The sequence below is a fragment of the Ursus maritimus genome, unplaced genomic scaffold (assembly GCF_017311325.1).
Source record: "Ursus maritimus isolate PB19 unplaced genomic scaffold, ASM1731132v1 scaffold_1, whole genome shotgun sequence".
NCBI lineage: Eukaryota > Metazoa > Chordata > Mammalia > Carnivora > Ursidae > Ursus > Ursus maritimus.
The window spans coordinates 99,849,820-99,865,084 of NW_024423343.1; the positions used below are offsets into that span (position 1 = coordinate 99,849,820).

The 15,265-nt window shown below is 56.4% G+C and overlaps 1 protein-coding gene across 1 annotated transcript in view; it reads left to right on the plus strand.

Moving 5' to 3' along the window:
• Positions 1–13,920, plus strand: part of GLI2 (GLI family zinc finger 2) — a 185,492-nt gene extending 171,572 nt beyond the window's left edge. The window contains 6 exon segments of the mRNA XM_040619040.1: positions 4,691–4,855; positions 6,086–6,367; positions 8,002–8,338; positions 9,636–10,067; positions 10,070–10,142; positions 10,144–13,920. Coding sequence (XP_040474974.1) covers positions 4,691–4,855; positions 6,086–6,367; positions 8,002–8,338; positions 9,636–10,067; positions 10,070–10,142; positions 10,144–12,052 — 3,198 coding nt within the window. The 3' untranslated portion in view covers positions 12,053–13,920.
• The last annotated feature ends 1,345 nt before the right edge of the window (positions 13,921–15,265 follow it).

Consider the following 15,265-nt stretch of genomic DNA (forward strand, 5'->3'; position numbering starts at 1 on the left):
ACTACTCGAGGTGGCACACATGTGGCGAGCCCGAGACAGAAGCTGGAAGGTGTGGGGGCAGGCACTGGGGAAAAGAGGGAAGTAAGTCCGCCATTCCCGGGCCAGGGCAGTGCTGCCTGGGATGCATCTGGGGACCCCTCCTCCAGGAAAGGCTTCTCGTTCTTGCACTTCCCAGCTTCCCCCGAGATGGTCCCGCCTGCCCCGGGATACCCAGCTCCCAAGGCCATGCCCCGAGATCAGTCATGCTGTCTTTGGCTGACCTGCTTTACCTTCCTGGGCCGTCGTGTGCCAGGGACAGCCTCGCACAGTGCTCAGAGCCCAGAGCCCAGCATCAGGGTCAGAATGGAGCTCTGCCTGCCCTTGTTGACCTGGCCCTACTGGGCCACGTAAGAATCTGGGCCTTGCTGAAAAGGGGCGGAGCCATCATCTCATAGGCTGCTGTCAAAAGTAGAGATGAGCATACCTTTATGTTTGCATTATGATAAAAAAAAAAGTTATTATTCAGGAATTCCTAGGACAATAGGGGCAAGTTTGGGAGAAGCGTCTCATGCACCAACCATGTGCATGTCTGCCTCGCTACAGTTCATTAGTGCCTACTGTTTGCAGCCTAGAGCGTCTTCCTCACGACCAGAGCCTGGAGCCCAGCCTGGGGTGAGCGGGATGCCCTTGCCCATCACAGATGGGCACTTTGATCACTGACTACTTGGGAAATGCCGCTGAGACGAGTAGCACACAGTAGGTCTGCAGTTAGTGGCAGCTAATGGGAGCTGATGAGGAGGTGTGGCCTGGCACACGGGCGGCGGTCTTGTCGGGCGGGGGGTCTGCACGGCCAGGTGGGGTCCGCAGCGCCGCGTGGCCGGACTCACGGCCGTCCCTGCGCTTCTCCCCGGCAGCACATCAACAATGAGCACATCCACGGGGAGAAGAAGGAGTTCGTGTGCCGCTGGCAGGCCTGCACGCGGGAGCAGAAGCCCTTCAAGGCGCAGTACATGCTGGTGGTGCACATGCGCCGGCACACGGGCGAGAAGCCGCACAAGTGCACGGTGAGCGGAGCTTCCGGCGCGGCCCTTCCCCGCCCCCCACCCCCGGCAGTCTCGGGAGGACAGCCGCGCCTCGTGGCTGATGTGGGCGTGGCTGGGCGTGGCTGGCCACGGGAAGACGTGGGTTGAATAGGCCAGGACAGCATCCCGGGGACCCACCTTCCCAACGTGTTGTCCTGTGTGCTCCTGCCCTGGGTCTTCTGCCCGTGCTTCTGCCCGTGGTGGGTTCTTGAGACCCCTCACCTGTCTGCTGTCCCAGAACTCCCATGGACTACGCATCTTGGTAGCTGCAGTGGGGATGTGCTGGCGGCTCTGTCGTTGTGCCTGTGTGGCCATGAGCCCACGGTACAGCTACACCCTGTCTTCGCTTGGCTGGCAGACCGGGACACAGGTGCTGGCTCAGTAGCACCCTGGAGTCTGCTCCCCAAAAGCTTCCCTGGCCAGTCAGAGCTGGAGCAATATCCCTTTCATTGAATTTCTTTTTTAATTTTTTTGAATTTCTTTTTTTTTTCTATTTTTTTTAAGATTTTATTTATTTGAGAGAGAGAGAGAGAGAGAGAGAATGAGCAGGGAGGAGGGACAGAGGTAGAAGCTGACTCCACCGAGGAGCAGGGAGCCCGATGCAGGGCTCCATCCCAGGACTCCGGGATCACCACCGGAGCCAAAGGCAGATGCTTCACTGACTGAGCCACCCAGGCGCCCTGAATTTCTTTTTTTAAAGTGGACACAAAAATAAGACCTTTTAGACAGTTTCCCTTATGGTGTCAACAGAATTTGTGAGTATGATTGGCGAGACCCTTTTTTTAACACACACGACTGTTCCCTCTTTAAAAGGGCCGCTGGTCCAGTGGGGCACGGACGTGGTTGCGGCTAATGCCTCTGGGAGCTCTCTGTGAATTACCTTATTTTGTAATACTGAGATAGACATTTTATTCTCATTTTAATATCTCTGAAATGAGAGTGTTTTTACCCATTTACCCAGTTGATGGATATTTGAATTGTTTTCACTTTCGGGCTATATGGAAAATGCTGCCGTGGACATTAGGATACAAGTTTTCAATTCTCTTGTGTCTGTACCTTGAATAGAATTGCTGGGTCATATGGTAACTCTGTGTTCAACTTTTTGAGGACCAGCCAGACTGCTTTCCAAAAAGGCTGCACCATTTTACATTCCCACCAGCAATATGTGAGGGTTCTGCTTTCTCCATGCCCTTGTTATCACTTGCTAACTTGTCTTTTGATGACAGTCGTATTAGGGGATGTGAAGTGGCATCTCATTGTGGTTTTGATTAGCGATTCCCTAATGACTGATGACGTTGAGCATCTTTTCATGTGCTTATTGATCATTTCTATGCCATCTTTGGAGAAATGTCTACTCAAATGTGTTGCCCATTTTTAAATTGAGCTATTTGTCTCTACCATTGGGTTGTAGTAGGTCTAAACCCTTGTCAGATTTATGAGTTTCGAGTATTTTCTGCCATTCTGTGGGTTTTCTTTTCATTTTCTAGATAGTTTCCTTTGAAGCACCAAAGTTTTTAATTTTGGTGAAATCCAATTTTTTAACTCTTTGTGCTTTTGGTATCATATCTAAGAAACCATTGCCTAATCCAAGGTGATGAAGATTTATCCCTATGTTTTCTGTGAATTTTATAGTTTATAAATATATAGTCTATATTTATAGGATAGCTCTACCATTTAGGTCTTGAATCCATTTTGACTCCATTTGGGTATATGGTGTGAGGTAGGGGTCCAGCTTCATTCTTTTTGCATGTGACTGTCCAGTTGTCCTGATCCCATTTGTTGAAGAGACTGCTCTTTCCCCCATCGAATGGCCTTAACACCCTTCTCGAAAACCACTTGACAGTAATATATGAACTTATTTCTAAACTCTCACTTCTAGTCCATTGATCTCTATGTCTGTCCTTATGATAGCACCACACACAAACTTGATTACTGTAGCTTTGTAGTAAATTTTGAAATTGGGAAGTGTCAGTCTTCCAAATTTGTCCTCCTTTTGCAAGATTATTTTGGCTCTTCTGAGTCCTTGCAGCAAGTTATTTTCATAACATTCTGAGTGGCCGCAAACCATAGCCCCGTGGTACAAGCTGTGAGCTGTAGAAACAGATCAATGTACCAAATATACTCAGTCACACTGGTCAGGAATAAAGGGGAGAATATGAAGAAGACACATAAGAACCCAGTTCCTACGAGGGTTTATGTGTCATTCTGAGGGCAATTTTCATAGGAACATTAGATGCTATTGCAGTATCTTGGGAGTAGGTACAGAACCTCCTACAATGATCCATCCTTCTTCCTTCCTCTCTCCCTCCTTCTCTGCCATTCTCTCTTACTCCCTCTTTCCTTCCTTTCCAAAAATGCTTCTTGAGTGCTAAAAAATGTTTTCTCATCAGATATTAAATACTGGGAACACAAAAATGAACAAGATCTAGAAGGTACCTGTTCTTTTGGAGCTTATATCCTATGGGAAGACCACATAACAAAATGACAAAGATTATAAATTGTGGTAGGAAGTATAAAGAGAAAAGGGTAGTCTTATGATTAAGAATATCAGAGAAATTCTCCTAGAGGAAATAACCTAAGAGACTGAAAGGGGGTGAGCCAGGCCAGGACCCAGATAGGGTTCCAGCCAGAGCAGAGAGTGTGTGCAAAGGCCCCATGCCAGGAAGAACTTAGTGGGGCCAAGGAACTGAAAGGGGACCAGCATGGCCAGAGCGAGGGTAAGGGTGGCCAGCTCACTCAAGGATTCAGAGAACACTGGATTTGATTTGATTCGATTTGATTTGATTTGATTTAAGTAGGTTCCATGCCCAGCGTGGAGCCCGACATGGGGCTTGAACTCACAATCCTGAGATCAAGACCTGAGCTGAGATCAAGAGTCAGACACTTAACTGACTAAGCCACCCAGGCGCCCCTGGATTTTATTCTCAGCATGTTTTAATGCACACAAACATTCTAATCAGGGAGTGGCCCTGGAAACAGTTAAAAATAATATTTCCAAAGAGTTTTTAATGCGATGGGAAGATTCTCGCCATGTGTCATTGATTTTAATAAACAGAATATGTAACTAAATATGTGTTATGTTACCATTTGGGTTTTTAAACATTTGGGATGAACTACAAAGTCCCCAGAGAGAGACTTACCTGGATGTTGGCAGTGGCTGTCCCTGGGCAGCCGATGGTTTTCATTTCTCTTTTTGCACTTCTCCATCTTCTCCAAGTTTTCTAGAGTGGCCTTGTGTTGTTTTATAATCAGAAAGCAAGGTGGACATTATTGTTAAAATACATACTCCTGGAGCGCCCGGGTGGCTCAGTCGTTAAGCGTCTGCCTTTGGCTCAGGACGTGATCCCAGAGTCCTGGGATGGAGCCCCAGATCAGTCTCCCTACTCCGCTGGGAGCCTGCTTCTTCCTCTCCCACTCCCCCTGCTTGTGTTCCCTCTCTCTCCAGCTGTCTCTCTCTGTCAAATAAATAAATAAAATCTTAAAAAAAAAAAAAAAAACATGCTCCTGAGTGCACCAGCAGGGTGAAGCGGACGGGGGGTCTGGGGAGGAGGCAGCACGCCAGCCCCTAAGGTCGGGTTCCCTGTGTTGGATCCGGGGCACCCTCACTGATTGAACCCACCTCCTCCCAGTTCGAGGGCTGCTCAAAGGCCTACTCTCGCCTGGAGAACCTGAAGACGCACCTGCGGTCCCACACTGGGGAGAAACCATACGTGTGTGAACACGAGGGTTGCAACAAGGCCTTCTCCAACGCCTCAGACCGTGCCAAGCACCAGAACCGCACCCACTCCAACGAGGTACCCGGCCAGTGTGTGCACAGTGCGTGCACATGGGGCCCCTCTGATGAGTGCATAAATGCATCATCCCATGGCTTCTAGTAGGCTGCCAGGTAGCTAAATGCCCAATGCCCCCCTTGCCCCCTCCCGCCTACTGTCTGAGCTCAGCATGCATCAGCAGTCCCCTGCCGCTCCACCCTGGGCAGCTGGCAACAGCATGCTGCAGCTGCTACTGCTCTCTGACCTACCGTAGCTGTCAGCCCCCCACTGATAAGGCACAGAGCAGCCTTTGTCTCCCCAGGTAGCCAGACCCCCTGGCAGGGCTGATGGAGCCCAGGGAGAAAAGTCCACTGTACCTGCCTCCCAGTCCAGGCCCAGCCCCTCCACTGCTTTTGCTTGGGTAGACTCAGGAAGGAACATTTCCAAAGGCTTAAATACATTCTGGATCCCAAGAAGATTTCTTACAATGCTTGTAAGAAATCAGAGGAATTCCCAAAGGAATCTAAGCCCCGTAGGGTCTCTACACACAAGAGCTAGCCTTGGAGAGGAGTGTGTTGATGTACATGTGTGGAGGTTTGCGTGTATGTAGATGTATGTGTGTATGTATTATGTGGGTCTGTGTGGATGCATATTTGTAGGATGTGTGTGTGTGCGGGTGTTTATGCACTTGCACACATGTACATATGTATGTATGTGTATGGTGTGTCTGCATGGATGTGTGTGTGTGTGTGTGTGTGTGTGTGTGTGTGTGTGAGAGAACTTGGGACTGAGGTTCAGAAAACCTGGGTTTTTGTCCCATTCCTGAGTGACTTTGAGCCAGTTTCTTTGCCTCTGTGAACCCGTTTTTCCGCATCAGAGAGATCAGGGTGTTAATGCTGTCTCGCAAGTATTACAAAGTAATACACTCCTACTGATAGCAAAAATCCCGGTGCCCTGGTCCCTGGGGAGGCGGCATCGCAATCACACCAAGCTCTGTGTCCCCACCCCCTCCATAGCCTCTGATCTATGTCCCCAGCTTGTGTTGAGGGCTTCCTCAGCCATGTGCTTAACCACATGAAAAGATGGCAGATAAGACCAATGGGACTGAGCGCCTGCAGGCCTGGGGCCAGCATGGCTCCATCCTGGGTGCCCTGGCTGCAGACAGGTCCGACACCTTCTGACTGTGCCAGCCAAAGGACGTGGCATGGCTTTAGGAGAATGGGGAGCACTCCCACTCAAGAGTTCATAACACAGGCCTGCTTCTCTTCCCAGAAACCCTATATCTGCAAGATCCCAGGCTGCACCAAACGCTACACCGACCCCAGCTCTCTCCGGAAGCACGTGAAAACGGTACACGGCCCAGACGCTCACGTCACCAAGAAACAGCGCAACGACGTGCACCTCCGCGCCCCCCTGCTCAAGGAGAACGGGGACAGTGAGGCCAGTGCTGAGCCTGGTGGCCGGGGCCCGGAGGAGACTGCCGAGGCCAGCAGCACCAGCCAGGCCGTGGAGGACTGCCTACACGTCAAAGCCATCAAGACCGAGAGCTCCGGGGTAAGCAGAGCTGGACAGTGGAGGCCCCACTGCATGCCTCCCACCCCCCAGGAGATCAAGCCCGACAGCAGGAGGGCCCAGAGCCCCGACTGCAGCTGTGGGTTCTGCCTCGGGGTCCCCCCCGCGTCTAAGTACACGATGATGTCCTCCTCTCTCCAGCTCCACTTTCTTCCCTTCACGACCTTGGGCCTCTCATAGAACCTGTCTTGTGCCAGTTCTTGTTCTGCTGGGCAGGGCCATGGCCATGGAGATGCCTGCCCACACGTGGTCAGTCTGTGGGTGGTTCCTGGGGTCTGCCTTTCCAACCAGCACCCGAGCGCTACAGTTGGTCCCCTCCCCTCTGTCCTGTCTCTGCGTCCTTGCCCCTATGGCCACCACTCCTTTTGTTCTAACCACCTGTTCTTTGTCTCCACCTCTTTTTCTCGACTGTACCTCCCCTAAGGATAGACGGTACTGAGGTGAGCAGAGAAGCCCGGCCGGGGTGTGGGTGGGCTGGCGTGCTGAGGGCGGGCTGGGGTGCTGGTCCAGGGCTGCCGCCTGGGTGCAGACCGATCAGTCAGTCCAGGCCCCTCGGGAGCCTGGTAAGGGGGGGTTGGATCAGTAGGCACCAGGCACTGTATGTGGAACCCCTGGGATAGATAAAGGCTGGCAGCAGGAGTCAGGCTGGCAGATAGAGGAGCAAACTGTGGGGACCGAGCCTCCACCAGGGACAGGGCTGAGTGGAGGCGTGAGTTCAGGGCACAGAGGAGGAAAAGACTAGCCGACAGAGGGTCTTGAGTGCCAACGTAAGAAATGAGGGTCGTGCCATGGGCAGAAGGGAGCACTGTCACTGAAAATTCCAGAAAAGTCTGGATTTGGGGGCATGTGGCCTGGGAATGAGCCCACAGGTGCAGTATCTGAAGTGAACCCCAGCCGGGCTCAGATCCCAGGTCCCAGTGGAGGCCGCCCAGGTTGTGTGGAGTCCCGAGTTGTACACATGAGCCATGAATTCTCTGCCCCCCTCGGCATCAACCCAGAGGGAGGGCTGGTTTGGGGTGGCCATTCAGGCAAGGGCTTGCATCGAGCAGGTCCACCCTCCCTGATCTTCCTGGCCGTTTCCAACAACCTGCCTCTGGCCTGTTGAGAAGGTACCCGGTCAGCAGGATGCCACTGCTCCTTGCTTCATCATATGCACGTCCCTGTTGTTGGGAACATTGAGCGCCCTCTCTTATGTCGACTCCATGCAGCCATGGCAGCCTCTGTGGGGCACAGACTCAAAGTGTCCCCACGCCCTGAAAGCTCAGCATGCAGAGCTCTGGCCCAGATGCCGGCCGGGAGAACTGAGGAGCAGGAGACAGGGTAACGTGGGGCTGTCCACTCCCAGGCACCCTCTGCCTCCGGAGGCTTCCCGTCCAGCCACTGACCCCGTCCCAGAGGCACTCCAAGTGCATCTTCTAGTTGGGGAAGCTGAGGTTCAGAGAAGTGAGGTGGCTGGGCCACCTGCTACAGACAGACAGCAATGTTTGAAAGTTCCTCCGCATGACAGCCTCCTTCCCGGGTGTGCAAGGGCATGGGGTGTATGCGGGCAGGGGTGCAGGGCCAGGTGGATTCTCACAGCCTCTGAGTCTGTGCCTTCTCACCACACCTCCCTGTAGCTGTGTCAGTCCAGCCCCGGGGCCCAGTCGTCCTGCAGCAGTGAGCCCTCTCCCCTGGGCAGTGCCCCCAACAATGACAGCGGCGTGGAGATGCCGGGGACAGGGCCCGGGAGCCTGGGAGACCTGACGGCTCTGGATGACACGCCCCCAGGGGCCGATGCCTCAGCGCTGGCCGCTCCATCTGCTGGTGGCCTGCAGCTGCGCAAACACATGACCGCCATGCACCGGTTCGAGCAGCTCAAGAAGGAGAAACTCAAGTCACTCAAGGATTCCTGCTCCTGGGCCGGGCCGGCTCCACACACCCGGACCACCAAGCTGCCTCCCCTCCCAGGAAGTGGTGAGTGGAGGCTCCGGGTGTGCGGGCAGGGGCGGGACAGGACCTGGGGCCAGTACCCACTAGGTTCCCTTCCATCAACCTCCATGTGCCATCTCACCGGATGCCCACAATAGGATGGATCTTACCAGTCCTTTGCACAGATAAGGAAAGTGAGGCTTGGAGAGGTGAAAGTGCCCCCTTGGATCAATGGCAGAGCTGAGTGAGACCCGGGCCCGAGTAGCTCCAAGCCCGGGCTCTTCAGCTATACCATGCTTCTGCTCTGGGCACTGTGGCAAAGGCTCTGGGGAGGAGAGCAATATATCCCGGTCCTTATGGTTCAAAGGCCATGCCATGAGATGCACACCGGATGGGGGAAGGAGCCGGGGAACGAGGACGGAGCTGGGGCTGGAGCTGGGGAGAGGAGGGAGACAGCGTGTCAGCTGGGGAAGAACGGGAGGACTTTATGCAGAAGACAGGCTCAGGAGGTGCCAGCCAGGCTTGGAGATGCACGGTGTCCTCAGGAGCATCTCCTGAGTGCCGACTCTGGGCCGGGCGGTGAGCTGGACCCACAGCCAGTGTGCGGGACGCTGAGATGCACCACCCAGGTCTCCCTCGAAGGGAGGATTTGTTGCCCCAGCTGTTGAGGGAACTGCTGGCAAACGGCCTTCAACTCTCAGCCTCAGGCCGAAATCGCCTGGCTTGCAGACAGCTGCCTTACCCGAGGTCACCCCTTCCCAGGGTGGCCCCCATCCAGTGACTGCTCACGGCAGGAGTGTAAGGCTGTTCAAGGCCCAGAGCTCCTTGTGACATCAGCTGTCGTCAGGCCTGCGTGGCAACACACCTCTCAACCCCATTCCCATTCTGGGACCTTTGCTCCCTTCCATGGGCGGGCATCTCAGTGGGCTGCCTATAAGCTTCCTGGGAGCCGCCTGGCCACACCCGGGCCCAGATGGTGAAGGGGCAGGGAGGCCTGGCCAGGGCCTCCCGGGCTCCTCCTCCCCAGCTCTCAATAACCTCTCCTAAGGAGAGGCACATTTTATCTCCAGCTGGAGAAACTAAGGATCAGACAGAATGAGAATTCAGGGCCGGCCAGGCAGTGGCAGCTAAGACCGGAATCAGGCCTCCTGACTCCCATGGGCCCATCATTTGTTCACTTACTGTTGCCCCCTTCCCTCCTTTCATTTAGAAGTCACTGGTTGAGCGCCTGCTGTGTGCCAGGCCCTGTAGCAGGGCTCCCGCGGCCGCAAGCTCGGCCGGGTCAAAACAGGCAGAGCAGCCGCGCCCTGTCCCGGCCGCTGACCCCTCTCCTTGCCTGCAGGCTCCATCCTGGAAAACCTCAGCGGCGGGGGCGGCGGGCCGGCCGGGCTGCTGCCCAACCCGCGGCTGTCCGAGCTGTCCGCGAGCGAGGTGACCATGCTGAGCCACCTGCAGGAGCGCCGGGACAGCTCCACCAGCACGGTCAGCTCCGCCTACACCGTGAGCCGCCGCTCCTCCGGCATCTCCCCCTACTTCTCCAGCCGCCGTTCCAGCGAGGCGTCGCCCCTGGGCGCCGGCCGCCCCCACAACGCCAGCTCGGCCGACTCCTACGACCCCATCTCCACCGACGCGTCGCGGCGCTCCAGCGAGGCCAGCCAGTGCAGCGGCGGCGCGGGGCCGCTCAGCCTCACGCCCGCGCAGCAGTACAGCCTGCGGGCCAAGTACGCGGCGGCCACCGGCGGGCCGCCCCCCACCCCGCTGCCCGGCCTGGAGCGCGGAGCCTGCGGACCAGGCTGGCGCCGCTCGGCCCCTGCCCGCGCCCGCTGGGGCCACGGCGAGCGACGGGCGGCCCACGGCTCCGTGGGGCCCGCGCCCGCCTTCCCCCACGAGGCTCCGGGCGGCGGGGCGCGGCGAGCCAGTGACCCCGTGAGGCGGCCCGACTCCCTGGCCGCGCCGCGAGTGCAGCGCTTCCACAGCGCCCACGACGTGAACCCGGCCCCGCTGCCGCCCTGCGCCGACCGGCGAGGCCTCCGCCTGCCCGGCCACGCAAGCGTCGACGGCGGCCTGGCCCGCGGCGCCTACTCGCCCCGGCCGCCCAGCATCAGCGAGCACGTGGCCATGGAGGCCCTGGCAGCCGGGGCGGACGGCGCGGGGTCTGAGCTGGGCCTCGTGCTGCCCGAGGACGACCTCGTGCTGCCCGACGACGTGGTGCAGTACATCAAGGCGCACGCCGGGGGGGCCCTGGACGGCAGCCCCCCGCAGGCCTATCCCCCGGAAAGCACCTGCTTCCCTGAGAACCCCAAACTGCCCAGCCCCGGGCTGCACGGCCAGCGCAGGATGGTGGCCGCGGACTCCAACGTGGGCCCCGCCGCCCCGGTGCTGGGAGGCTGCCAGCTGGGCTACGGGGCCCCCTCCAGCCTGAACAAGAACAGCATGCCTGTGCAGTGGAATGAGGTGAGCTCCGGCACCATGGACACCCTGGCCAGCCAGGGGAAGCCCGCGCCCTTCCCACAGGGCAACCTGGCTGTGGTGCAGCAGAAGCCGGCTTTCAGCCAGTACCCAGGCTATAGTCCGCAAGGTCTGCCGCTGAGCCCGGGGGCCCTGGACACCGCGCAGGCACACTTTCAGCCCTGCGGGGGAGGCCCCTCCGTGCCTAGAATCAATTATCAGCAGCAGCTACGGCAGCCAGGGACAGGTGGTCAGTGTCCCAATATGACCAGCACTGCGAGCCCCCACACCCACTATGGCCAAGCGCACCCCCAGCTGAGCCCCAGTACCATGGGCGGGGCCCTGAACCAGTACCCCCCATCCTGCAGCAACATGGCAGCCAAGCCAGTCCACCTGGGGCTCCCCCAGCAAATGGAAGTTGCTCCCGAAACCACCATGGTGGGCAGCAATCGCAGGGAACTCGGAATCACCAATTCCTCCCTGGCCGGGATGCCACCCCTTCACTCAACCCAGAGCTACCCACAGCAGAGCCATCACCTGGCAACCCCCATGAGCCAGGAGGGCTACTGCCAGGGCCCCAGCCTTCTGTCTTCCCAGCAACCCGGCTTCATGGAGCCCCAGCAGGGCGCCGTGGGGGTGGCAGGATCCAGCTTTGGCCTAGTGCAACCCCGGCCACCCGCTGAGCCCAGTCCTGCTGGCTGCCACCGTGGGGTGCGGGCTGGGCTGCAGCTGGCCTATGCCAGGGCCACCAGCCATGCCATGGCTGCTGCGTCGGCCAACCAGGAGATGGCAGATGTGCCCAAAGGAGCGATGGGCAACATGGTGTGCCGGCCCCCTCAGCGACCCCCACAGGACACGGCCGGGGCCCAGGACCACAGCATGCTCTGCTACTACGGCCAGATCCACATGTACGAACAGAATGGGGGCCTGGAGAACCATCTGGGCTGCCAGGTCATGCGGCCCCAGCCACCGCAGCCACAGGCCTGCCCAGACAGCATCCAGCCCCAGCCCTTGCCCTCGCCTGGGGTCAACCAGGTGTCCAGCACGGTGGACTCCCAGCTCCTGGAGGCTCCCCAGATTGATTTCGATGCCATCATGGATGATGGCGATCACTCCAGCCTGCTCTCAGGCACCCTGAGTCCCAGCCTCCTCCACAGCCTCTCCCAGAACTCCTCCTGCCTCACCACCCCCCGGAACTCCCTGACGCTGCCCTCCATCCCCACGGGCATCAGCAACATGGCTGTTGGGGACATGAGCTCCATGCTCACCAGCCTGGCCGAGGAGAGCAAGTTCCTGAACATGATGACTTAAGGCCCCAACCCCTGGCGCTCAGTGGACTCGGAGGAGCCATCCTTTCCCAGAGCGTGGGGCTTTTGTCAATTTTGTCTTTTTCCAAAAAAGTATTAAATAGGTCTGAGGGAGTGTGGCCAATGGCTGGTTCAGACCACAAATGCTTTACGGGCACGTTTGTGTGTGTCCTGTCTGGTCTTCTTTTGGGTTATTTTTCGGAGCACTGAAAAAAGTGTCAATTGGGAAAGGCAAAGTAGAAATGAAAAACTCGTTTGCACAGTGCTTCCCAGCCTTTGGTGTTTATAGGACCAAATTGTTCTGGCGTCTTCGCCTCTGTCATTTGGCTAATGAGGGATTTCATTGGCCAAGTTTTCCAAGTACACGAGTAAAGAGGGTAGAGGGACCACATTTGGGTTTGAATCTGAAAGCCATACTGGATATTCTAATCCTGGAAGATAAGCTTCTCATTCCCCTACCTGCGGGGTCAAAGAATTCTTCTATGAAGCTTACTTCTTGAGGCCTCTAACATCCCCCGTGCCACAGAGAAAGAAGATCTTGACCTGGATGATTTGGAAGCACGTCCTGATTCCAGGTTTGGTAGAGCTGGCACGTCTGCCCCCAAAAAGCCGAGTGTGCGACTGGCAGACTGTCCAAGTCCATACGAATGAATAAAGTATGGAAGGATTGCCAGAGAAGAGAAAGAAAAATTGTAGTCCTTGTGGCAAGCCCAGGAGCTGCCCTGGCTTCTCCAGACCGTGTTTACAGTGTTCATGCATGTCGAATGTAGCCCTTCCTGGAAAGAACACTTTCTTCTAAATACCTCGGGGCTGCTGGAGCTGCTGTGGGTTAGGGATGGACCCAGGCGAGCCAAAGCCTGGCACGCGGCCTCGAGAAAGTGGGAGAGCACCAGGGGCCCAGCCTCGGGCCACCCTGGAGATCGCCCGTAAGAAGAGGAAGTCGTATGTTTACCCAATTCTGTCTCTCCAGTGCACTGTCCACCCACTTGACCATGGAAAAGCCCAGGACTTGACAGCAGCCTCCGCCTAGGCTCCCCCGGGCTGTGTTGTCTGCTCACCCGCAGCCCAGGAGTCTATGCCGAGGCACCCGTGCAGTCCCGGGATCTTCCGGACTCCTTCCCTCTGTCCTCCTGCTCATTTTGCAAAGTACGATGACCTGCATGGTGTTTTGGTGGGGGTGGGAGGGTGACGGGGTTGATTCTTGGGACTCTGAGGGACCGTCACTGAATGTTCCTTTTCGGCGTGACCAACCCCACCTGGAAATGGAATTTGGAACTGGCATCAGAAGACATCGTTCCTGAACGTACTGCAGGGTGACTCGGTGCCTCCTCCCCACCACACACACACACACACACACACCGCACGCCTTCCCGTGTTGAATTCGTGGCAACCTTGCCAAAACCAGCCGCACCACGAGGAGCCGGATGCCGTGACCCTGGCCTCAACCAGGACAGGGCCGAAACCTTACCTGGGCCCTCCACGTCCCAGAACATCAGATGCTTTGTTAGGGTCCAAAGACAAAGCCAATGCCAGATAACAGCCCTGGGCCGCCGCCCGGGGTCTGGGCTCTGTGGAGGTGTTCATGCAGTCCCTGAGCTGGGATTTCGCTAGCCGTTCCCAGCCCGTGTATAGTCTGTACAGACGGCGTCAGCCCTGAAAATACTGTAGGTGAATCAGCCAGCCAAAGTTATATCTTCGAAATATTTAGCTTTTTCTACATGCTATGAATTGAGATGACACGCTCAACTTGTAAATAAGTCTTTTTGTACATTAAAAAAGTAATTTTTTCATAATTTAGTCTATCTGCTTCTTCCTTGACAGTAGTTAATGAGAACCCGAGCAGTAAATTTGGTGCATTTGAACAGAAACTAGGCTGTATTTTTTCACAACAGTGTCAAAATTGACTGTCCCGCCTTCACCGAGAAATGTTTAATGCTGAGGCATTTACTGGCTGTTTGCTTGTTGTCTCCGGGCGTGAGGGTGGGCAGGGTTTGACGATTTACGGTGACCATCCGGCTGTTCTTCCAGCGAGCTGATCTGAACATCTAAGCTGGTTTGCCGAGAACCTTGTGTACCAGACCCAGGTATTTTCCCGAGCACTCGTCCCAGAGTGTTCCTCAGGTCAGAGTTCCATCTCTGATGGGTAATTTGATGAGCACTCTTGAGTCAGGGTGGGGGTTGGGAGAAGATAGATGCCTGTGCTTGGTGCTGGCAAAAGGAGAAAGGAGAGGCAGATGGAGCCGTGTGATCCCCAGCAGCCAGCCTGGGGCGAAAGGGCCCACGGGGAGCGGCCATGAGCCGGAACTCTGAGCTCTACAAGGTGGCCCTGGCAGGTACACAGGGAGGGCCCAGATCTAGCAAGCCAGCAGTCAGCCATTAGCCATGATCAAGCCACTATAGGGAACCTCAGGGGGCCAGTGAGTAGGGCACGTGGACTGGGGTGGTTTCTGGGACAGGAAAACAGAGGGGGGCGCCTAAGACCAGGTTAGAGGGGGTAGGGCCGGGCACGCTGGGCCCCTGAACTCCCTCCTCTCCATGAGAAAAACCCTGGCACCCGCCTCAGAGAGTCCAGAGCCAAAGCCATGCAGAGGGCCTTCAGTTCTGTGGCATGAGAACAAGTGAACTGAGGAAAGTAGAAAACCCCCAAGGAAAGTAGAATTTAGCAGGTTTCCCTTCTGCAGGGCACCCCAAAGACTTCCCTGGCTGTCTGGCCATAATCTCCTGCTAGAAAACCCATAGCCAGGGGCGCCTGGGTGGCACAGCGGTTAAAGCGTCTGCCTTCGGCTCAGGGTGTGATCCCGGCGTTCCGGGTTCGAGCCCCACGTCAGGCTCCTCCTCTATGAGCCTGCTTCTTCCTCTCCCACTCCCCCTGCTTGTGTTCCCTCTCTCACTGGCTGTCTCTATCTCTGTCAAATAAATAAATAAATCTTTAAAAAAAAAAAAAAAAGAAAAAAAAGAAAACCCATAGCCAGAGCCACACTCGCGGGCCTCGCTCCTCCGTGAAGACTCACTTAGCCGATGGCACCCTTGGGAGGAGGAACTGAGCGTGCCTGCCTGCGCCCTGTGTCTGCCTCCTGCAAAGCTCGTCCTCAGGCCTTGTTCCTCTGCCTCCCCACGTGGTAAGTCTCTGGAAGCAGCTGTGCCCTGCTTGGGGGGCAGAGGGAGGCCACAAATTGTTCAGAGCTGCCTGAGACTTGTTGTGTCACAGTGTGAGGAA